Below are 25280 nucleotides of genomic sequence, written 5' to 3' on the forward strand. Positions count from 1 at the left end.
GGATAGCTCATTCGGTAAAGCGACGGGCTAAGGGCTGGAGGCCGGGGCTCGATTTCCGACAGGGGAAAGACTTTTCTCTTCCCACAGTGTCCAGACCGGCACTGAGACCCACCCAGCCTCCGGCCCAACGGGAACCGGAGGCTCCTTCCCTGGGGGTAAAGAGGCCAGAACGTGAATTTCAACATTCTCTTAGATCTAGGGCAAAGGTCAAATATAGTGGAGTTATACCTCCATCCCCTATGTCTCCATGGCATAGCGCTTAATTACTTAGGATGTTTCAGTAATCTTCATTACGTCTACATCTAAAATTACTGCCTTAACAAGACGGAAAGTCTCACGGCTCGGGAATTAGTAAATTTGTTGATTCCTTCTCCTTCCCCATACACATGAGTACAATAATATCCGCTCCGCGTCAGTTTCAGCTGAAATAAGTTAGCGGGAACGCCGATGGATGCACCACTCGATGGCTTGCATGTACTCTGTCCGCTGAGTTTGTACTTACCAAGGTACGTCCTTCATCCAACAGCACGTGTCAAAGCGACTACCTGACGGTTATTTCAACATCGCAACTTCAGATTATCATATATGAAATAAACTCCTAATTTTGTCGCTCTTGCTACTGTTTCTTGTCAAGTGGATCCCTTATCGTTGTGGCATGGCTTCAGACGGAGGAGGCGGCCTTCGGCCAGAAGTCAACTGCGAAGAAAGCGAATGCGCTGTTCAAGCGGCAGTCCTTCTTCCTCTTGGTGGCCGGAAGGAAGCAGTTACAGTCTTGCTTGGATCCGGGAAGATTTCAATGGGTATAATTTATTATTAACTTCCGAAAAATCAAAGGCCATCTCGAATGTTAGTGACATTATTATCAGAAGAGACGTGAAACTCGCACAGGTTATGAGTTAGTGTGAATCATACTTTTGTTCGCCGGCCAGGTAAAGGTAAAGTTGTCCCTGTGCTTAACTAATTAAGCACTACGCCACGAATGCGTATGGGGGAGTGGATGTATAGATCCACATTTTCTTGACCTCGACACTAGTTGGAGGTGAGTGGTCAGCTTCAAGCCCCGGCCGCTTTACCCCCGGGGAAAGAGCCCTTGGTACCCATTGGATAGGAGGTTGGGTGGACCCCACAGCCGGTCTGGACGACGTGGAGAAGAGAAAATTCTTGACCCTACAGGGACTCGAATTCCGACCCCTCGAGCGTCCAGCCCGTAGGCAGTCGCTATACGGGCTCCTGTCAACACTTTACACTTAAATCAAGCTTCTACTAACGTGTCAATAATAGTGTACACGGAGCTACTAATCATTTAAATTCTTTAAACGGTCAGCTTACTAGATATATGGTATTCTAATCTGACGGATGTTCCTCACATATAATTGTCATACTGGATGTATAACGTAGTTGGTTGAGGCACTATGCTACAAGCCGGAAGGTCGCGGGTTCGAGTACCCATGAGGTGGATTTTTTCAATTGACCTAATCCTTTCAGCCACACTATGGCCCTGGGGTCGACTCAGCCTCTAACAGAAATGAATACCTGGATCTTCCTCGGAGTAAAGGGCGGCCGGCGGGTAATGCTGACAAATTTACCGTCATCTGTGAGCCGAATGTCTAAACAAAATATGGGAGCCTCGACATCTCACAACCCTATTGGCCTCCATGGCCTGTTACAGCGATGGCTTTACTGGATATACAGGGTACTCCACGACTTTAGGGCATAACTGCAAGATGTGATTTCCTAGATCTTTGTGATCAAAAAAGTTCATATAAACATGTGTCCGATTTAGGACGGTTACGGAGTTAGACCGTTTTTTTCATTCCCATACACGCCCTCGTGTGAACCGCGTCAGTCAGCTGGCGGGTCACTATTTGTAGCCAGCTACAGACAGTTTTCGTTATCTCGACCCTTGAGAGCTACCTATGGCGGGGTGGGTTGGTATGTCCGGCGCGGTTCACAACCGAGAGGCAGCGTGTGTTGCGGCCGGCGGTGGCATTTTCGAAAATCAGCTTTAAGCACCAATAAATTCAAATTAAAGGTAATTTCACAAAGTTAACTTTACATTCATACTTTAAATGTATCATGTATTATGCTGGTTTATTATTTTGTTCCGTTTATTGTCAGTAATCGTTACCTTCTATTCTGAGTTTAAAACGGTCATAACTCCGTAACCGTCCAAAATCGGACACATGTTTATATGAACTTTTTTGATCACAAAGATCTAGGGAATCACCTCTTGCAGTTATGCCCTAAAGTCGTGAAACACCCTGTATACAGTCACTTCTGCAAACAGAGCTAACAGGGCCTTGCTTCACAGCCAGCGCACACAAACACACACGCACACAAACACACACGCACATGTACTTCTCTGCGCAAATGTATGTACAGTTGGGACGGCGGATTTTGGCCGGTGGATCTCTGATGCGTAGTGGTCTGACGCATGTCGGCGAGCCTAAGATTGGTGGGCTTGCGCAGTGACACTTAGTTGCCTCAGTAAGAAGGTAGACGTTGAGCGCGCAGGATCGCTGTTATTAGTAGATACTATGCGCTTTTCCCACGTTCCAGTTGCCAGTTGCCAGTGCCAGCCTACGAATGTTCTCTCTGCAGACGAAGCAAGTTCGTAGCATAGACTCGCTCTCATGCGCTGACAGTGAAGGGCACCGACCAAAAAGTATCGGCAGGCTTATACATGGGGAGCAGTACTGCGATATTACGTTTATGACAATAAGAAGGAATCGTGGACAAAGCGCAAATGTGTGCTATTCTTTCTTCCGTTTCTAGGAATGCTGCATCAGAAACCGCTGATTGGTATGTGAGCTCTTATCTACACGAAAAACGATACGCATTCGAAAGTATACGTACAGGAAGCAAAGTACAGCACTCAGAGCTAAATAAAAGGCACAGAAATATACTTCAGTCCATACAAACTTTCTCATGTCTGTGTAAATAAACCGAGTCTTCTCTAGCTCATATGGTGTGTTCGAGTACTTGATGTACATATGTGTCTGGAATTTAATCCGGATAACAATAGGCCTCTTCGGAAGAAAAAAATCACGAGTTGTTTAACACTTGTGTGAAGAAAGTCCACGGAGCCGTTTTAACGCTTGACGAGTGCACAGAGACAGACCGACTGGCTGACTGGATCTCACACACAAACTGCATTCCAGAAACAACTTTCTCAAACTGAAAGAAACTTAAAGAAATCCCACGTTTTTCGAGCCGCAGTTCTTCCCTGCACTAAGAAAATCAGAGTAGCGAGGAATATTACAAATTTAATACATTCTGTTAACATATCCGAGGAAGAAATTCATATTTAAAATTTGATTTTCTTTCCGCAAAACACCTTCACAAAACCAGCTTCATATACAATTTCTGAATGGCTAATCTGCTATATTTCAATCCAAACTGAGGTTATAACATTTTTATAATGTTCGTAAACCACTCGATGCAGATGTTCCACAAGTTCTGATCACAGACGTCCACAGTTCTTTCACCAAACCTGTAAGGGATACGTTGTGAATGTCTTAATGGGGCCGATCCTGATAGTGCTTGAACAAACTATACGCGTCTCTTTATTCTTAGGACATCAACATACGGGGGGGGGGGAATCTATTTAAACTTACNTTCAGTACTGTACGAACTCGAATATACAGTATTTATATGTATATATTGTAAAGTGTTTAGCTACGCAAAGGAGCGATAAACGTCTCGCGTAAGCGCAGTCAACAATAGGGCGAATGTTTATACCCCGCTGCTAACCAACAGTCAGCGCGCCAATGGACTAGCAAGGTAGCTATCACATAATTTTATCTATGTATGGACTTAACCTTGAAAGCAGAATATTGGATAAAAAATTGAATGAAGTTGATAGCAGTTATGCCCCGCGATAATTACGGCAGTTTTTTTCACCTTTCTTGTGAACTGGTATAATAATAGACTTCTTCCACTGTTCAGGCAATTTCTCCTTATGTCAAATAAAAGTACTTAGCTTATGGATCTTAGAACGTAATATTTCGCCTCCTGCGAAATTTGAGCGATTTATACCTTTCCAATATTTAACTAGCAATTTCAACCTCAGAAGGGCTAGGATCAGGTACTAACGGCTTAGCTGTATGTATTCTGTCTGCCTAACATCACTGACCCTATATACATTCAATAACAGAGAAAAGTAGTTCTTCCACCTATTCAAAATATTGTGGAAATCTTGAATTCCGTCTCCTATCTATCAAAAATATGGTCAATCTGGTTGTGCGTCCTCCCATCAGGAGATGTCCAAGTAAATTTATTAATGCTACGATGTGGGAACATCGTACTTTCAGTAAGATTTTCAGATCTGGCAAAGTTCACTACTCCAGCTCCATTTTCATTACTAATTTCGTGTAAACGCTCATTCACAATTGTTGGTTTGAAAATGTCTTTCATACCTACTCTGGCATTGAAATCTCCTAACAAAATTTTCATTTGGTACTTTGGGAATTTATCAAGCACATGTTCTTGTTGTTCGTAGAACCTGCCCTTCATATCATCAATGTTATCTTCTGCTGGGACATGAACATTCAGAGGGATGATATCACACCAGCGACCCCTTAGTATTATGTATGACATCCTATCACTAACGAGCTCTACCCTCTTAACTGCTGATATGATTCTCTTACGTACGAAAAAACTTGTACCTAACCCATGATTTTCATTCCCCTTTCCATACAAAAATGTATATTTGTCTGCTGGTTCGGTGCCACCTCCGTCCCATCTGACTCCTGTGCTCCCACTAAATCTAACTTATATTTTGGGATTTCTTCCGCCACTGCCCTGGACGAACTTGCCCTATACATACTTCTACCCGAACACCGCAGAAGACACCGTTTCTAGCAGTACCTCTATTGTTGTGTGTTGAGTCGCTGCTGTGGAGAAGCTTCTCAAATCGTTTCCGTGGGAACGTGTTTTGTTTCCGAAGTGCGTTACACAGTAATGGCTGTAGTATATTTGATTATGTCGCCGTAGTTGCCTAGCAACGGCTCTACACGCTACAATATTTCTCCACAACAGAAAGTTCACCAATAAGAACATAATCAGAAAGAACTCCACTATCCGAGCACAAAAATTAACAGCGACAAATATGACAGCCTGCACTACAACATAATAAATGCCATCAGGCCAGCAGTGTAAACCACATGCTGAACCTACATAAACCCAACGAGAAGTGCATTACCTAAATAAAATACAAATATTTATAATTAAAATACAGCAATACCTCGCATAGTCCGGGTAATCGGTTCCGCCAATATCCCGGACTGTTTGAAACCGGACTAATCGAGGAACTAAATACATATAAAATGATAAGTGGTTCCAAAAAAAAATCTTCATTTTTCAATAAATAGGAGGCGATTAATAAATTAAAATGTCTTTATTAAACATAATTTTAAAAAAATCATGTTTTTCACAATTCATTCTTTATTCTCTAAAATTTTCAATATTGATGTCTGCACATTTTTCTTCTTTGGCCTTTTCTCTTCATAAATTTCTTTGTAGCAACGAATTGCATTGTTTATCGTTCGGCGAATTGTAGGGCTACGTTCAATATTGGGATCAACTTCCATAATATGCTCCGACAAGGTTTCAACCATTCCAGTAATTTTTTATAGTTGTTCTGCTGTTAATTCTCGTGCAGGCACTTCAACACAGTCGTCGTTGTGTAAGTTGTCCTCCCGTTCTTCATAAGCCCGTTGTTTATCTGTGTTAATAAGTGTTTCATTATCTAGTTCATTAGTGTTTGATTTTTTTCCTTGGCACTATAGCCCCAGTGGGCATAGGCCTACCTCCATGAACTTCTCCGTTCACTTCGGTTTTTCTAGATATTACACATTCGGTAGGACTCCTTGGGCGGGTGATCAGCTCGTCGCAAGGCCTCTACCTATACACAAACACAGAAAAACGCACACACACACAAACTAAACATCGATGCCCTGAGTGGGATTCGAACCCACGATCCCGGTTTCCAAGCGAGCGAAGACAGTACATGCCTTAGACCGCTCGGCTACCGTGACCGGCCCGCGTAACTTTAAAACCACATAAAAATAAACCGCACAAAAAGAGACTTCACTGTATAAAAGGAAAAACCGATCATTTATGTACTAAAAATAATTTTCTGTACTAATTTTTTTGAATTTATTTTTATTTTGCTCAATTAAAATTTGGTTTGTTTTGAAATTTTCAAACCGGACTATAGTGAATCCGGATTGATCGAGGCCGGACTATGCGAGGTATTGCTGTACTTAACAATTGAGCAACCTTTCATACAGCTTTTAATAGAAGGCGTATATAGGGCTATCACACCATCATCATCAGTAATCTGTCAAGACGACAGGTCCACAGTCTCTTCCAAAACAATTCCTCCACTTAATGCGATCTAGAGCTTTCTCCTTCAAATGACAGTATCCTCTTCTGTCCCCAAGGTCATCCAGCATCTTCTTACGTCTTCTTCCTCGTCTTCTTGTCACTTCTATCCGCCCATCTATCTTTCCTTCGATAACTTCTTTTAGAAGGCAGTTTCTGCGTAAAACATGACCAATCTCAAAGAAAAAGCCAATAATACAATATATAAAATTTAAAAGCTATCCAATATAGAGAAGCAGTCAAGGTGACAGTGAGTATGCAATACATGATAAGAGCCAATAAACCCAAACCTGTAGTAAACATGCTATCTAACCTGTGCTGACGGAACCACACATAAATGATAAAATACTGTGAAATTAGGAAACATTAGGAATCGTTTCCAGTCTTTCTAGAGGAGGAAATCTGACCTCTTTCTTTCGGCCTGAATGTAAGCGGGCCTACTTGTTTACATTCCTGCAGCTCCGCCACTGTGAATGCACATGTGGGTGGACTGTTACTAGCGTGGCATGCCATTCAGTGTGGTATGGGAGCTCATTTCAAGTGCAAATAGTCATGACTAGAAGTTTCTTCGCTGCTGAAGATAAAAAAAGTAAATCGTAAGAGGGTGGAGGCCCATAGGGTTGCGAGACACTCGGCTCACAGATGGCGGTTAATTTATCAGCCCCTTATGTGTCGGACGCCCTTTACCCCCCAGCAAGATACTTGGTACTCATATCAGCTAAAGATTAAGTCAACCTCGGGGCCATAGTGCGGCTGGAAGGTTTAGGTCAAATGAAAAATCAAATGACCTCATCGGGAATTGAATTCATGACCTTCCGACTTGTAGCACAGTGCCTCAGCCAAATACAAAAACAAAATGGCGCGTCGCAATTAAGGCGATACCACAGTACCAAGAGTCAGTAAAATATGTACGCCTAATGCATACGCAGGATCAGTAACGCAAGGGAACGACATTCCAGATGAAGGTGGATGGGCAATGTGCCAATCGTTTCTAGCCTGTGTTCTTCGACTTCCGCACTGCATTACACCAACAGAGGGCCAATAAACAAATTCCATGTCGTATCATAAATCATGCTCAAAAGGTCTACGATATTGGAAAATTCCTTGACTGTTCATTTTCAAAATAAGTATGAATCTGAGTGAGAAAACTATCTTGCGGAAAAAGTGTAAGAAGACAACCATGACGTAACAATCCACAGTTTATTCCTTGTTCTTGGTTGTCGTTGCTAATGTGTTTGTTGTTCCTACTATTATTGCTGCTGACGCTGCTATTGTTGCTGCTGCCTTCATCAATAATCAACACCACCACTGTTATCAGCAGAAGCATCGTAGTCGTAAAAGTGTTGTGCCATTTGTTGACCCGCTAAGGACTCGATATTATTACCAGAACTTTAACCAACTTAGGAATGCCTGTGGCGAGAATCCGATTATTCTGTGACGCAAAGAAAGAGGCGTGGTTCTGAGGTACTAACAGCAGCAAGCAAACCTACTCCTATCTTGCGACAACGCGTCATGTGAAACAAAAAATTATGTCTGCTTAAAATCAGCAATTTCCGATCATATATTTCTTCAAATAATGTCATAGTGTTACGGTAATATTCAAATTGTGTTTCTGTGTACACTTATGTCGTTTTACCGAATTTGATACAACAAAAACAAAACAAACTCCGTGGTTTTAGTCCGCAAGCGAACTATACCAACCGAGCGATCGCCGCTTGTCGGAGAAGTAAGTGCCAACTTTAGCGGGTAGAGGGTGTCGCGTGGTCAGCGCAACGAATCCCCTCAATTATCCTCACAAGACTGATTGGACCCCGTTCCAGACCCACTACTTCTCAGAAAACCTGTAGCGCTGGGAATCGAACCCTGACCTCTGGGTCTGTAGCCAGGAACTCTGACCACTACATAACAGAGGCGGTCACCGAATTTGATAAAGGTCTTAAAAATTCAGTTCACATGCTTACGCACAAAGTAAAGTTGACGAGCCATGAAAGAAACTGCAGTATTGGCACGTGCTGGATTGTTCCTACAGCTTCATACCCAGAGCTCAACAAACCCACTTGGCTGCTCGTCCGTGACGAGCGAAAAATCAAGGCCGACGAGTGTAAATATCTTTGAATTTATTCGTCAGTATTCCCTCCCTCTCCTCCTTTTTTCTATTTCTCCATACATGTCGAACAGCAAATGATATCTTATATGTATGTTATATAACATAAAGTACTGTATTTTATGTGTTGTACTTTATGTGCTGGCAGGGAAGCTGATGCAGAGGGATCATTACAATGGCGTGGGTAGGAGAGGATTCCCATATAAAGAAATGTCTGGCAAATAGAATTTTTGTGTGACCTGTGAACTGAGTCAATATTTGTTAGCCCTCGTTCCTGTCGCCAATGCATAAAAACTTTTTCCCTCGGAGAATATTTGGGAGGGAAATTTATCACCGTAGTACGAAAGAAAATCGTTCGAAATTAGAAAGTAACAATTTTTTTTCCTTGGCGCTACAGCCCTCATTTGGGCCTAGGCCTACCTCGATGAAACTCTCCGTTTTCAATAAGTTTAAGGTCTTTCATTCTGGTCCGTCACACTAACCAATTAGCAATCAAGTTCCTTCCGTCAAATGTGACACTTTTTTAAGTTTTCCACCTCGTCAGCACCTGCCTTACATGTTTCGGCTCACCACGGAGCCATCATCAGAGGCATTTATAGTAGAAAAAGAAATCACCAACACACAAAACTTCACTTTGTCCAAGATAGCCACGTTCCAGTTAATTAAAATAATTACAAATAGTTAAAATTAGCCAGTATGTCGATTCACTAAAAGTTTTTCACACACCACAGTAGCTTCCTTATTTGATTCGTCGTTAATTCTGTAAAATTATGTTTCGTTATTTGAAGTAAGAATTCTTAAAATCCCTAGAATTCTTTCCCGCTTGGCCCAATCTTTTTGCTTCGGGATGTTGTTGACGTGTGTTGTCTGTCGGTAGTTGATGTTGCTTGTCTGTGTGTTGTGATGCTTGTATCACAAGCATCACAACACACAGAGACACACACAGGAGACCCATCCTCCTGTGCAATGGGTGGGCTCCAGAGCCAGTCTGGACAACGTGGAGAAAAGAAAATTCTTTATACTACCGGGACTCGAACTCCGACCCCTTGGTTATCTAGCCCGTAGCCAGTCGCTATACAAACTACGCTATCCCGGCTCTTACGACACTGATAATATGAAGTTACAAAGTACCAAAATGAGGTGGTCACTTTATACTGAGTTACATGAAACTTGGTCCATTAATGTACTTCACTGATGTTCATAACTGGATAAAAGGTCAAACAAGACACAGGCCCCTAAGAACAGCCACACGCTGTTCACAGTAACGATCGGGAAACTTTCAGTATATGTATTGTAGGGTACAATATTTACCTACACGTTTAAGATGTACGCCTTATGTGCAGCTTCAAGCAGAAGACATTTTGGTATTTTGGCCTATTTTTTTATGAAAGAAATTATTCACAGCTGCTCCTAAATGTTACTGCAGGGTAAGAGGATGTATTTAACTCTCTGAAGCCCCAAAATTCATCTGAATAACTCTTAAAAATTAAGTTTTTACTTCACAGAAAACACTATGCTTCCTCGTTACAAACATCAGCATGTTAACACTGTTTAAGGAAATAATCACAGTTTACTCTCAAAATTACATACTCTGTGTAAAATTCAGAACTGTTTAATGTTAAACCAAGTGGTTCATTTAAACGATCATATAGAAACTATAAGCTATCGAGACTACCTCCCACAGTAGACTGCTTAATCACCATTAAGTGTTTAGTCATGATGGATATGTTCCATGAAATATAGCAGACTCAGAGAAATTACTTCCAAACAAATAATACTCATATTGATTTGAAAGTATACCCTTGGTAAAAAAATCCACACGAAATGGCCTGCATGTAAACATGAACGTAACGTTATTCCTATGCACTATGCCATGAAGACGCATGGTGAAGCGGAGATATAGCTCCATGCACTCTTCATCTCAGCACTAGATGGAGGTAAACGGTCGGCTTCAGCATCCGGCAGTTCTAACCCAGCAGGAGAGACCCTTGTACCCACTTGAGAGAACACTGGTGGGGCAGAGAGAAGAATCTCTAGCCCTTGCCAGGAATAAAACCCAAGTCATCCAAGCCACGGGCGGTTATTTTACTCACTGAGACATCCTTCCGTCAAATCTGTTCAACTGCCCCCGCGCTTAATGAAGAAGACAACAGGAGCGGGTGTTGGCATAGATCAGCATATGTTACATACAGGAGTGTTCAGAGTGAAGAACGTAAATTTTCTACTGGGCTTCGGCAGCACAGTCATTCTTGGTTTCGGGCCCAGTCGGGACCCATGATCATATTTCTGTTTGTTTCAAGACTACTTATATGTGTTTTGAAATAGGGCCCCTTTGTCGATAGTCGACTGGAGTGTTCGACTTCATGCCACGGGACAGTAACTTAGTTAGTTAGTTAGTTAGTTAGTTAGTTAGAGAGGGTGGGTTTCCCCATGCACCGCGACCAGTTTGATCTAATGTGCTTCCCTCTATGATATTCTACCAGTCTCTATATCCTACCGGTATTGGTGCTTACCATCAGTCCCGCCGAGCAAGCGAGACCGGCTCTACTAGCTGAGAGGTATCTATAATGCTTCCCCCATCTACCAGAGGTATTAGAGACTGCTGTTGGGCGGGAAACGTCCGTTAATTTGGCTCAGTGACCTCCTTTGGAGACATGAGGTTCTTTTACGTGCCGTAAAGCTACGACACGGGACCCACGGCTTAAAGTCCCTCCCGGAGGACTTGTTCCCTGAATTTTTCCGCCCTTAAAAATTCGACGACCTCCGCCGGGTATTTGAACCCGCGTACTACGAATCAGGAGGTGGGAACGTTACGGGAGAGTAACTTACCTCGACAATGAAGTAGAGAGTCTGTTTGGTGAGGAGTTCCACAGCAGCGTACTTCTTGCTTGAGGGTGTGAGTGGAGAGCTGCAAGACTGCACTGGGGCACTCACAGTGCTACTACGCATACTGCCTACATCCCGACAGTCACTTGCGCGCCACGTTACTGCAACGGCCCACTGTAACACATCACAAGGCGATCTTGAGGACCAGGCGACATATCAAAAATGAGGGGGACATGCATAGTTACGGCACGCTGTAGCGTAGTTGATTGAGGCACTATGCTACAAGCCGGAAGGTCGCGGGTTCGGATCCTGATGAGATCACTGAATTTTTCAATTAACCTAAACATTCCAGCCTCATTATGGCCGAGTTCGACTCAGCCTCTAACAAAAATGAGTACGAGGAATCTTCCTAAGGGGTAAAGGGAGGCCGGCGAGTAAGGCTGACCTCACCGCCATCTATGAGCCGACTGTCTAGGAAATGTGGAAGTCTCGACGTCTCACAACCCTATGGGCCTCCACGGCCCGCCACATGGATAGCCGTACGTTAGAAGTATTACGTGTTTGCGACGAAGGTACAGTTATACAAACACTATGCTTCTGGGCATTATCCGTCGTCCTCTCTTTGTCTAAAGACGCCGTCCTGTTCATTTCTCAAAACACAACGTTTCGGCGACCGGATTCTTCCTGGCAACGTTGTTTTCAAAAATAAACAGGACGGCTGTTTCAGGTAAAGATAGCACGATGGATAAGGTCCAGAAACATAATATTTGTAGCAATACATACTATTTAAAACATTGCCACATACAGATTGGCCCACAAACCAGTAAAGCGGTCAGTTAAAAAAAGGTATAACTGTCCCTCTGCTTAATTAATTAAGCACTATACCATGAAGACATTTTGTCTGCCGGGATTCGAACCCCGGCCGTCCAGCCTATAGCATGTCGCTAGTTAGTAAAATGTACATTAAAATAAGTTTTTTTAATTCGCATAGTGGGGGGTGGAGTCCAGTTGGGTCCACTCGGCACGTCGGCTACTCATTGGCCTATTGTACCTGCCCCGGGTGATGATGATGGAGAATTTGGTGGAATGAAGACTGGCAGGGCAAATAGAAGAACTCGTAGAAAACCTGCCCCAGCGCCACTTTTTCCCCCCACAAATTCCACTTGACCAGACCCGGGCTAGAACCCGGGCAGCCGCGGTGGGAAGCCAGCGACTAACCGCTTGAGCTATGGCGCGGCCTTTTTAAAATAAGTTAAAAATATCTTTATTTCTTATTGAATTCACAAAAATTGTTGGAAATGCGATCGTTCATGTTCAATGCACAACTCACAATGCTGTAACAAAAGTGACTTTTTCTTTCCTTGGCACTACAGCCCCAGTGGGCCTAGGCCTACCTCCATGAACTTCTCCGTTCACTTCGGTTCTTCTAGATCTTAGACATACGGTAGGACTCCTTGGGCGGGTGATCAGCTCGTCGCAAGGCCTCTACCTGTACACAAACACAGAAAAACGCACACAAACATCCACGCCCTGAGTGCGATTCGAACCCACGATCCCGGCTTCCGAGCGAGCGAAGACAGTGCATGCCTTAGACCGCTCGGCTACCGTGACCGGCAACAAAAGTGACTGGCACGTTTAAATGTGAACATTCCCGTTAATTTAAGTTAACTTACTTTCGGGCGACTCTATATAGTAAGTAACGCGGTATGTCTTCGCTCGGTGAAACTGATTTAGTACAGATGGATATGCGGTGTTAACCGTCATATTTGCACGAACGGCTACAAATGGAAACCTACGCAGTATGTTTCATTGCAAATACTGATTGGAGGAGGAGGGTCTGAATACAATTCACGTCTTCGTAAGTATCAAAACAAACTCCGTTGCCTGTAGTCCGCAAGCGAACTATACCGACGGACCGAGCGACCGCTGCTTGTCGGAGAAGTTAGTGCCAACTTTTTCGGATCAGGGTGTCACGTCGTCAGCGCAACAGTTCCCCACGGCCGTGAATCTCGGTTTTATAGACAGGAGCCGTTATTTCTTTGGAATAGCTCCTCAATTATCATCACGAGGCTGAGTGGACCTCGTTCCAGACCCACTACTTCTCCGAAAAATCTGATAGCGCCGGGAATCGAACCCGGACCTATGGATCTGTAGCCACGAACTCTGACCACTAGGCCACAGAGCCGGTCACGTTAAGTATCACGATTCCTAATACATCCTTTCATGAGTTCGCTTTCGGTATCAGCTTCAGAAACCGGGAGATAAATATCAGTGGGCAAAGACTCTGGGTCACTAGGTACGTCATGTTGTGAACTTGTAAAAATCGAAATGCAAGCAGTTCTGATGGCCAAAAAACATTTATAAAACTTACAGCATAATTAAAGAAATTGTTTTGTCTATAATTACATTCACATTAAGGGATTTATGTGTCGAAGGTTTAAAAAGCTCATAAAAATTGGTAAGCACCACACCATTAAGACGTGCAAGAAACATGGAAGTACAGTTCAACGCAGTCTTGGTGTCATCTTTAGATTAACGCGAGTGGTCAGCTTCATATCCTGCTTTACTCGCGGGGAACGGCCTCCGGGGTCCATGTGATGGACGTGGTGTAAAGTCAAATCTACAGCGTTCTCGAAAATCTAAACCTAACAGTCTAGTCCAGACAGAACGCAACCCACTAACTCAAACACACATGCGCACCGAGGGGACTTATTAACAACATAAGCAACGAAACAGAAGATAGCAGTCTCCTCGCCCAGTTATTTTAACACCTGATGATTATCGCCTCTGTGGTCTAGTGGTCAGCGTTCCTGGGTACAGATCCAGAGGTCCCGGCTCGATTTCCGGCGCCACCAGATTTTTTCGGAGAAGCAGTGGGTCTGGAACGGGGTCCACTCAGCCTCATGAGGATAATTGAGGAGCTATTTCAAGGAAATAGCGGCTCCAGTCTAAAAAACAGAGATTAAGGGCCGTGGGGATCCGTTGCGCTGACCACGCGACCTCCTGTATCCGCTAAAGTTGGCAATAACTTCGTCGACAAGCGGTTGTCGCTCGGTCGGTATAGTTTTCTTGCGGACTAAAAAAAACACGGAGTTTTTTTAATACATAAAAGATAATATAAATTCCTAACAGCCCGAGATGGTTAAAGAACTTTGAAAAGAGAAAAATGAACAGCACAAGTAAAATAATGAAGACGATTCGTTTCCAGGGAGCAGAAAATGTGTTACAAATCTACAGTACCTAAAATACTCATTGGCAGAACACAGTAACCTAGCCTGGCCTCCGCCTCTCCTTCTCTTGGGACAAGGTGGAAACCCACAACAAAAATATGATTGAATACATATGTATCAAAACCAGACACTAGCTTCAGGATCAATTCGATGGCAGAATTCTGTTTAGATGTCTCAATAATATGCTAATTAGTATTACGCAACAATTCATTTGATGCAATGCATATGTCATTCTAATGAAAGTGTGACATATGTGTACAGTCTCCATCCGTTAAGACAATCACAAAACTACGTGCTTGTAAAAGTGTACTGCCTAATCACAAAGGACTTCCGACAGATTTTTTTTCCTTGGCACTACAGCCCCAGTGGGCCTAGGCCTACCTCCATGAACTTCTCCGTTCACTTCGGTTTTTCTAGATCTTAGACATATGGTAGGACTCCTTGGGCGGGTGATCAGCTCGTCGCAAGGCCTCTACCTGTACACAAACACAGAAAAACGCACACAAACATCCATGCCCACGATCGCGGCTTCCGAGCGAGCGAAGACAGTGCATGCCACTTCCGACAGATGCCTCTTGAAATTTCAAAGCTTAGAGTGGAGGATGGTAAGAACTCGGAAGTTAAGGAAACGGGTTGTAGTGACACTGAATGGACTGTGAGGCCATGATGTTAAGATGAAGTAATCGACTTCTGTTATGGATATTCTAATATAACGAAGATTTTGACTTCCGACAAACTACATTCTTTTTGTCAGCTTATGAGTGCAGTGCAATTCCCGTCGGTAATACCCCGAAGATTCCATCGAAATATTCCACATCTAGTTGTCCCTGTACTTAATTAGGCCCACACCAAGACAAGAGGACGTATGGGGGAACAGAGACATATCTCCGTGTATTCTTAACCCTCGTCAGTAGGTGGCGGGGAATGTTCAGCTGGCTGGGCCCCAGAGTCGGTCTGGACGGTATGAAGACTAGACAAATCTCTGCTCCTGTCGGGAATCCAACGCAAAATTCCCCAGTAATCCAGCAATCTAATCGCTATACTGAACAAATCCTGACTCGCCCGCTTCAAAACTGGGATCGTTAATTCAAATCCCATTAGAGACATGGATGTCTGTGTTCGTTTATTCTGTGTAGGCAGCAGCCTTGCGACGGGCTGATCACCAGTCCAAAGAGTCCTACCGACTGTGTATAGATTAAGAAACTGAAAAAGGGGCCAAGATCCACGAAGGGCTGTAGAGCCATAGATAACGTATGCCCATTTTACAGTGCCACGAGAATAATATGAGGCACATATTTCACACTGCACGCGGTAGATACGCACAGTTAAACTCCTCTCGGATATTGTAATTGACAAGTTCCTGCGAGACTCTACATTTTCCCTGTATATAATTCATTACTTATCAAGTAATCGTTCAACCAAACCTTACAGTTTATAGTTATTAGAGTATTCGAGAAGTAACCTGTTCGAATTCCAGTCACAACCGGCACTTCTGCGTTCTCTCCACGTGTAGTCACGAACTAAAGGAATAAGCCAAGACCGAGCACTTTCCATATCCGCCCGTAATCGATCACACTGATCCTTGATGTAACATCTTCAAGTGCCACAGAATTCGCTGACTTCACTCTTTCCTACTCTGCACAATCTTTTTTTTTATTGTTAGTGGGGTGGGAGTAAGTCCCTTGTACTGCGGCCACTTCTGGCCTATTGTACCAGCTCCAGATGATAGGTGACGGTGATTGTGGAGCAATTGGTGGAATGAAGATTGGCAGGGGAAACTGAAGTACTCGGAGAAAACCTGCCTCAGCGCCACTTTGTCCACCACAAATCCCACCTGACCAGACCCGGGATCGAACCCGGGCCGCCGCGGTGGGAAGCCAGCAACTAACCGCTTGAGCTATGGCGCGGCCCTCCTGCACAATCTTAATAGACGTTTTGCATTCATCAATGACCAATCAATGAAGTTCTCCTACAAGCATTACAAGTGATTTCAGGCAGACTACAGACGTCTGAATGTATCTGTCTTACTAACACTCTTTGTGTTAGCAATTTCGACTTTAAAATCGAGACATTCCCTTCAGAAATAGTGGTCTCTTCTGAGTTTAACATTTTTTTCTTAGTTGTCATTTAACTTGAACTTCAACTTTAGAAATTACAAACTAATTATTTGTGACTTTTACATAATAAAAACTGCGAGTTGTCGAGGAAATGCACAAATGGTGCCATCTACTATTCGATTTAGAATACTCTGCACAGAAAGACATAGTAGCTACAAACTCCGTGGCCTGTAGTCCTCAAGCGAACTATACCGACCGAGCGACCGCCGCTTGTCGGCGAAGTTAGTGCCAACTTTAGAGGATAGAGGGTGTCACGTGGTCAGCGCAACGGATCCCCACGGCCGTTAATCTCGATTTTCTAGACCGGAGCCGCTATTTCCTTGAAATAGTTCAATTATCCTCACAAGGCTGAGTGGACCCAGTTCCAGACCGAGAATCGAACCCAGGACCTATAATTCTGTAGGCAGGAACTCTGGCCACTAGACCGCAGAGGCGGGATAGTAGCTATAAGACATAAAGAATATAATACTAGCCCTATCCATCAAAACTTCTAATTGCAATTGTTATTAAGGATTTACCGGCGTATCAGAACTCTTTCTATTCCTATGTAAGATCTCTTAACAGATGGCAATTTTAATAGGCCTATGGTATTTTCCAACACCAACTGTGAGGCTACTCGCTTGTAGGAAACAATACCTGAATGGTGAAGGGGCTTCATTAACCAACAGACCAAGTAAGTGGAAAAGCAGTATTTAAGCCAAACATGTAAGTTCGTTCAGTTTCAAGGTCGAAATTTATGACAGCTAAAAACACTCTGAACACAGGAATAGTTCGCTAATTCGTAAGAGAAGGGCGTGCTCCAATGAAGTACAGACATTTTAAAACTATGTTTTCACGAGTTCCAAACCTTGTGGAGTGCTAGTAACTTCACTCACTGTCTGTCCGCACGAAACAACTCAAAATTTGTTCAACGGATTTCTATATTTTATGGTAAATAATTTAGAATAGATACTTGAACATACAATCTGTATGATAATTGGTGTGTGTACGTGTATCATTGTACCTGAGGCCATCTTAACGGCGTACTTCATAAATCTCTCCCATAACTCTGTGTGCCTGTATCATCCCTCCTATCGTTGCTAGGCAAAGGCTCAGTAAAAACGTTATCGCTGCAACGAAGTGAAAACCGAACGAAATCTGGCAGAATCTTGTAAGGAAGGATATGGCTGAAAAAGGGCTGTTCTGCCGATGATGATGATGATGATGATGGGATGTGAAGCTCACAAATTTACATACATTTGATCTTCTTTTGATGCGTGCAATAACAATGAACATGGAAGCCTTAATGCACATTGTTTACTCATTGAATATAGACCTACAGTTTCACCTTCTCGCCAATATGAATAAGTAAACTAAGGGTGAATGCTGCATGCAAATTTAATGTAAGGAGAAAGCTCACCTTGGTGTTAATTCTTTAATTATAATTCCTTCTACCGGACACGCTTGCCCAGTGTACACTATGGGCCCTTACAGCCCGTCTTACTACTGCATATATTCAATTGGCATTCATGTTAATGCACTGTAGATCTACTGTTGCAAAGCTAATCACAATTCAGATACACTGCTCCGAGTCAGAAATTTGTGTGTCCTTGTGTTCTGATAATAGCGGCTGCCGCCTACTCACAATCCTGTCATCTTTCTGGGTTTCCATGCCATCCGGTGTTTAAGAAAATACAAAATACAACTTTGAGGAAGCTAATCCAAATAAACGTTTGCATGAGAATGGCGACTGTGGACAGAGAACACAGCGGGAAAATCATCCTTCAACCGCACCATGCAGCGCTCTATCGGAGCAATGTGCTATTATTTCACGCAGCAGAGAAATGGTTTTACTGCATGCGGGGAAATATTCATTATATTCAAACAAAAACTCAAACTCCATGGCCTGTAGTACGCAAGCGAACTATATCGACCGAGCGACCGCCGCTTGTAGCCGAAGTTAGTGCCAACTTTTGCGGATAGTGGGTGTCACGTGGTTAGCGCAACGGATCCCCACGGCCGTTAATCTCGGTTTTCTAGACCAGAGCCGCTATTTCCTTGAAATAGCTCCTCCATTATCCTCACGATGCTGAGTGGACCCCGTCCAGAACCACTACTTCTCAGAAAATCTGGTAGTGCCGGGAATCGAACCCGGGACCTCTGAATCTGTAGGCAGGAACTCTTCTTTATCACCATCTTTCTTTTAAACTGAATCGATTTATCTGTAAGTGACACAAACGTATTTTTACTTTAATTTCGTACAAGTTCCAACTAACTACATGAAGCTGAGCCCTTCTTGAAAAATCGTCCAGAACTTTATGGACCCCGAAGGTTCATTATCGTGTTCAAAAGAGCCCTCCATTGGTCCTTACCTTGGGCCACATCAATCCAGTCCATAACACCTCAACCAGTCTCTTTACGATCCAATATCACATTATCCTCCTACCTACGTCTAGGTCTTCCTAATGGTTTCCTTCCTTCTGGTTGTCCCACCAAAATCATATATAAATTCCTCTTCTCCGAAATGCCTGCTACACGCCTTGCCCATCTCATCGTTCTTGACTTCATCGTTCTAATTATGCTTGGCGAAAAGTACAAAGTTATGAAGCTCCTCACTGTGTACTCTTCTCCTACCTCCTATCACTTCATTTTCGGTTTGTAAAAACTTTCTTCTGATAAATTTGTCGAACTTGAGATTGGGCAGTGTGTGTAGACACAAGGCCATGCTCCCTTGCTCTTGCCAGCGGTAGTCTGTTCTGCCGGTGTCCACGAAGAGGAATGCCAGGGATAACGCCCACACTTCAACTACATTCACATCCAAAACGCAAATTCACTTGGCAATGTCACGATAATATTTACCAGATTATATATATACGGATTATTTATAATTAGAATATAATATTTTAAGGAAAAGTTCAAAATGACATCCCATTTGACTGGGCGTGTGGCTGTCACAGCAGGATAATGGTCATTTAAAGAAATTAACTGCAAAGAGAAGAGTCGCTATGCTAGTCAAGAAATTTCCCGTTTTTTTTATGCAAACCGAAGAGTCACTACCGTGTTCACAAGAGCCTTGTGCTGAGACAAATGAATCCAGTGCAGAATCCACTATCCTGTTCTTTTAAGCGTAATATAGCCCTCCAATCTACGCCTGGCTCCCTTCAGACTTTTTGACCAAAACTCTGTGTCATCTTTCCTGTCCGTGCTACATGCCCATTCATCACATCCTCCTTATTCTTAGCATGTTAATAACACCTGGTGAAAAGTACAAATTATGAAGTTCCTCATTATGCAACACGGGTTAAATTATCTTGTATTTGAAGCAGATCAACTTATGAGATATTTTACACTTAAATTACGTAACCTATAACTTTAGTCCACTTCACACAAATGTATTCGTATGAAAAATCAACTGGCAGATTAACCGGAAATCCAGTATTACAAGTCAGGAACATGTTTTAACACTTGTGACATTCTGAAACCGAAAACAGTTCGATATTAACACTTTTTTTTTTTTGGCACTACAGCCCCAGTGGGCCTAGGCCTATCTCCATGAACTTCTCCGTTCACTTCGGTTTTTCTAGATCTTACACGTTCGGTAGGACTCCTTGGGCGGGTGATCAGCTCGTCGCAAGGCCTCTACCTGTACACAAACACAGAAAAACGCACACAAACATCCATTCCGAGTGGGATTCGAACCCACGATCCTGGCATCCGAGCGAGCGAAGACAGTGCATGCCTTAGACCGCTCGGCTACCGTGACCGGCTATCAACACTTTACGATTAAAAATTCTTATAATTGTTAGTCGTCACCAGAAACTGAACCAGAGAACATAAGAATTATTCGTAAATGACGGGGAAGTAGTTTCCAGTCGGATACAAACAGTATGCAGCTAAACACCAGATACTCGTACATCGACTGCATTCAGCACCTTCATATTCCATGGCGACAGGTGAGCAGAAACCCTTGGGAAACTGTAATGTGTAACAACATTCACCAAGTTCAGGGCTCACTAAAGAACAAAGGCTACGTCACCACACAAACATAGGTAGGGAGAAGAGAACTCGGCTGCAAGTATCAACAGAATCACTGAAAAGTTTTGTAAATACGAGTAAAAAATCCGACATCTTCATGTACAAAAATATTTTCGTCCCTCAAGCAGATAGAGACGCAAAAACTATGCAGATCCTCGTGTGCTGCACTACAACAAGTAGTGTCCACATCAACATACATTTACATGTCCTTCCGCCACACCTCAGATTCGGTACGGTGACAGAAACACGCACGAGACGTGTCCGTCTTGCAGTTCGAGTCCCAAACGAATGCAACTACAGTACGATCCAAAATTACTCAAGCAGACTGTGGGGTCGTTACACTCATTACGATTTTTTTTCCCTTGGCACTACAGCCCCAGTGGGCCTAGGCCTACCTCCATGAACTTCTCCGTTCACTTCGGTTTTTCTAGATCTTACACATTCGGTAGGACTCCTTGGGCGGGTGATCAGCTCGTCGCAAGGCCTCTACCTGTATACAAACACAGAAAAACGCACACACACAAACTAAACATGATGCCCTGAGTGGGATTCGAACCCACGATTCCGGTTTCCAAGCGAGCGAAGACAGTACATGCCTTAGACCGGTCGGCTACCGTGACCGGCCATTATGATTTCACGAGAGAAAATTATGAAAAAGACTCAGGATAAATCTAGATTCTCACCAATCAGAGCAGGACATGACGATTACTATTATGCAGTAATACAGTGTTATGTCAACCTCGATCACATTTAATTTAAACGTTTTATATTTTCAAATATTTACATCTGAGCACCATTAAGAATAGGTTCTGACACTATGAAATCTTACTCATAATAGACCCAATACAGAAGTTCTTAAGGCAGGTGGTCGGCCCATCTCAAGGCCTCTCTACCTACACAGTAAACCACAAGACAGGAAAACGTGGGCATAATTCATCCTTCCAACGGAAAAGTCAGTGACTTTATAAAAACAAAGAAACGAAAGTATTTTATTTACAATACAAATTTAAGGAGTAAACATTCCTCGTTCGACCTGAAATTTCAGAAAGTAGAACGAAATGTAACATTACTGCGGAACCGGAAAAGTGCATATCCGAGTACTTTCTGTCTCGGGAATGAAAATTACAATAATTCAAAACAAGAACGAACTGCCTTCTGGTTCTAAGATGTTTCAAACAATTGGCTTGCTGTTTCCATTTGTAGCATAGCTTTTAGCCAACCCAAAAAGAACTTAACATTAATCAGCACGTTTTGTGTTGCACAAAGGTCCACAATTAAGTTCAGTGGGTAAAGGTAAAAAGGTAAAGCTTTCCTTGTAACAGGCCGTGAAGGCCCATTGGGATGCGAGGGAACGATACTCCCACATTTTCTAGAGTCTAGGTTGTCAGGTTTACGCGCCGACCGCCCTTTATCCCCCAGAAAAATTCCTCGTACTCATTTCTGTTAGAGGCTGAGTCAACTCCAGGGCCATAGTGCGGCTGGAAGGATTAAGTAAACCGAAACATCCACCTCAATGGGACTCGAACCCGCGACCTTCCGGCTTGTAGCATAATGCCTCAATCAACTACGCTACCGCGTGACAGTAATTTCTATACTACAGATGTTCTTGCAACATGAACCGTCGTGAACCTCAGTAAGCATATAAACACGAACGGGTTCCTTGAGCTTTCCAAAAGAAGAAATATTTTTAAAAAATCGTGGAATCTAATCAATTAACTAACTTTCTCCCTACCATTACCGTAAATGTCGCGCAAGCAACCACATGTATCTTGTCAGGAATGCAGCTGAAAACGTCAGTGCCCCATGTCAGGTCATCTCCTTAACCCACGAAAAACATGATACTCATAAACATAATTAACTGCCGAAATAAAACTCGTGAACAGCTACATTATTAAATGCTGATCACATCCATCCATAGAGAAAGGGGCAAGCCAGAGAACAGTCCTTCCGAGAAGAAGTAATATGGCGCTCGGAAGTATTAGCCTAATTTACGTTTCATTCAACTGATTAATATATATACGAATAGTACAAAAAAATATTTTCAATACCAATCGATTAATCTCATTTGCATTTAGAATTCTGAAACTTCCCAAATAACATGGACACGTAGGTTGAAAAAAAAAGGGTAAAGCTATCCCTGTAACAGGCCGTGGAGGCCTATACGGCTGTCAGACGTCGAGGATCCCACGTTATCTATACAATCGGCTCACAGATGGCGGTAAAGCTGTCAGCCTTTACCTCCCCCCAGGAAGATTCCTGGTACTTATTTCTGTTAGAGGTTAAGTCGGTTCCAGGGCCATAGTGAGGACGGAAAGATTAGGCCAACTGAAAAATCAACTTCATCGGGACTCGAACCCGCGACCTTCCGGCTTGTAGCATAATGCCTAGACCAACTACGCTACTGTGTGACACATCGATGCTGTGACTGTACTTTAGTAGGGTTGTGAAAATATAATTTTATCTCCAAATGCGTACTGACACAGCTGATAAACATAACCGTAATTGTATTATCATTGTATTATCATCCTTTGTGACAGTCTCCTACTGTTTTCTACATCAGTCATATCAGACTAAACCATTTTCTTGAAAGTACGGCCCTTTAATTTTTAACACCATACCACACATGTTATACTGTTACTAAAGGCTGAGGATTTCTTACAGAAGACATGTAATTCGTGCAGCACAAGTTGACAAATTCCATGAATATGCTATCAGCCCCTGCGATGCATAGATATTTTGTACTGCATTTCTTGCTCCATAAAGCCTATAGGGAGGAGACCATGTCGAAGAGCCAAGTGTAGGTTGAATGATACGAAACTCACTGAACGAATCTCAGAAATATAAGGTGCATAAAAAGAGGGTAACGCTATCCCTGTAATAGGCAGTGGAGGCCCATAGGTTTGTGAGACGTCTAGGATCCCACGTTTTCTAGACAGTCGGCTTATACATGGCGGCGAGATTGGCAACCTTAAGCGCCGGCCGCTCTTTACCCCCAGGACGCTTCCTGGCAATCATTTCTGTTGGAGGCTGAGTCGGCCTCAGGGCCATAATGCGGCTGGATGGATTAAGCAAAAGTAAAGTTGTCCCTGTGCTTAACTGATTAAGGATTATGCACTATGCCATGAAGGCTTATCGGGGAGTGGCTGTCTAGATCCATATTTTCTTGACCTCGGCACTAGTTGTAGCTGTTTCAGCTTCACGCCCCGGCCGCTTTACCCCCGGGGAAAGAGCACCCGGTACCCAGTGGATAGGAGGTTGGGTGGATCCCAGAGCCGGTCTGGACGACGTGGAGAAGAGAAAGTTCTTGACTCTAAAGGGACTCGAATTCGAACCCTCGGTCGTCCAGCCCGTAGCCAGTCGCTATACTGACTACACTATCCCGGATCCTACGATTATGTCAACTGAAAAATCCAATGACCTCATCGGTAATAGAACCTGCGACCTTCCGGCTTGCAGCATTGTGTACAGCCAACTACGCTACCGCGTGCCCCCAACAAGGTGCCTAGCTCAGGAAAAGTTCAGTAGTGGGATGTGATGAAAACGGAAAATAAATTTTATAGTTTTGTAAAAAGGAGTGGAGTTCCTTTACTACCTAAGATGGCATTATCTTCCCAAGCAGAACTTCTTCCACAGCAGTTAGCTAGTTAGTTATTGTTCGTTGGTTGGTCGGTCGGTCGGTCGGTCGGTCAATCAACCAATCAATCAATCAATCAATCAATCAATTAGTAATTTGCAGCTTGTTCACACCAGCTGAGGGGCTCATGCTGACCAAAGCGAAAATAAAGTCTTTGTGAGCCTGCCAACAAAAAGAACACCGAAAGAGAGGCTCATTACAAAGATTTCATGGCATTCCAGAGAACTGTTTCCTTCCAAGAAGTGTCGCTGCTAATGCTTTCGTATACTATCATTATCGAATACTTTGACAGGGAATTTCCGAGGCGTCTGCACTCGCTCCTTCACGACCAGATGGTTACACATATTTCTGCCGCGGCCAGATCGACCTTCGAAAAGGTTAGGAGAAGCCAGGTCACAAGCTTATGTAAATTCCATGCACACTACTGAAGATCACGAGTTTTGAATTACGGTCGACAAGAATCTTGCATCAACCCCAGTGCTTAGCTGTAGGCTATCCCCAAGCAAATGCAAAGTATACAAGAATCCTAAGAAACGCTTCAAAATCCATCATACAGCCCAGGGCTGAGCACGACGTCGAACGCCTTCTCAAAATAGACATGGCTGGATCGCCAGTTTACCTGTGTCGGTTATAATCTAGAGAAGTTTCTGCAACCTCATGAATGACAAAAGTAATCGAAATCCCAGAGATGTATGCTACAAGCCGGAAGGTCACGGGATCGAATCCCGATGAGGTGGATTTTTTCAATTTACCTAATACTCCCAGCCGAAATATGGCCCTACGATAGACTCAGCCTCTAATACAAATGTGTACTAGAAATCTTCCTGGAGGGTAAAGAGCGGCCGGCGCGTAAGGCTGACAACCCCACCGCCATCTCTGTGACGTCTAGAAAATGCTGCAGCCTCGGCGTCTCACAGCCCTATGGGCCTTCATGGTCTGTTATAGGGAGATCTTTACCTTTTACATAT

General features: G+C 43.4%; 1 protein-coding gene across 2 annotated transcripts in view; it reads right to left on the reverse strand.

Moving 5' to 3' along the window:
• The window catches only part of LOC111873403 (protein expanded), a 243917-nt gene that overhangs the window by 102062 nt on the left and 116575 nt on the right, over positions 1-25280 (reverse strand). For both annotated transcript variants that reach the window (XM_033755073.1, XM_023868084.2), the window contains exon 2: positions 11321-11491. In XM_033755073.1, coding sequence (XP_033610964.1) covers positions 11321-11440 — 120 coding nt within the window. In that variant the 5' untranslated portion in view covers positions 11441-11491. The remainder of the gene's footprint in view (positions 1-11320; positions 11492-25280) is intronic.

The sequence above is a fragment of the Cryptotermes secundus genome, unplaced genomic scaffold (genome assembly GCF_002891405.2).
Source record: "Cryptotermes secundus unplaced genomic scaffold, Csec_1.0 scaffold22, whole genome shotgun sequence".
Taxonomy (NCBI): Eukaryota; Metazoa; Arthropoda; class Insecta; order Blattodea; family Kalotermitidae; genus Cryptotermes; species Cryptotermes secundus.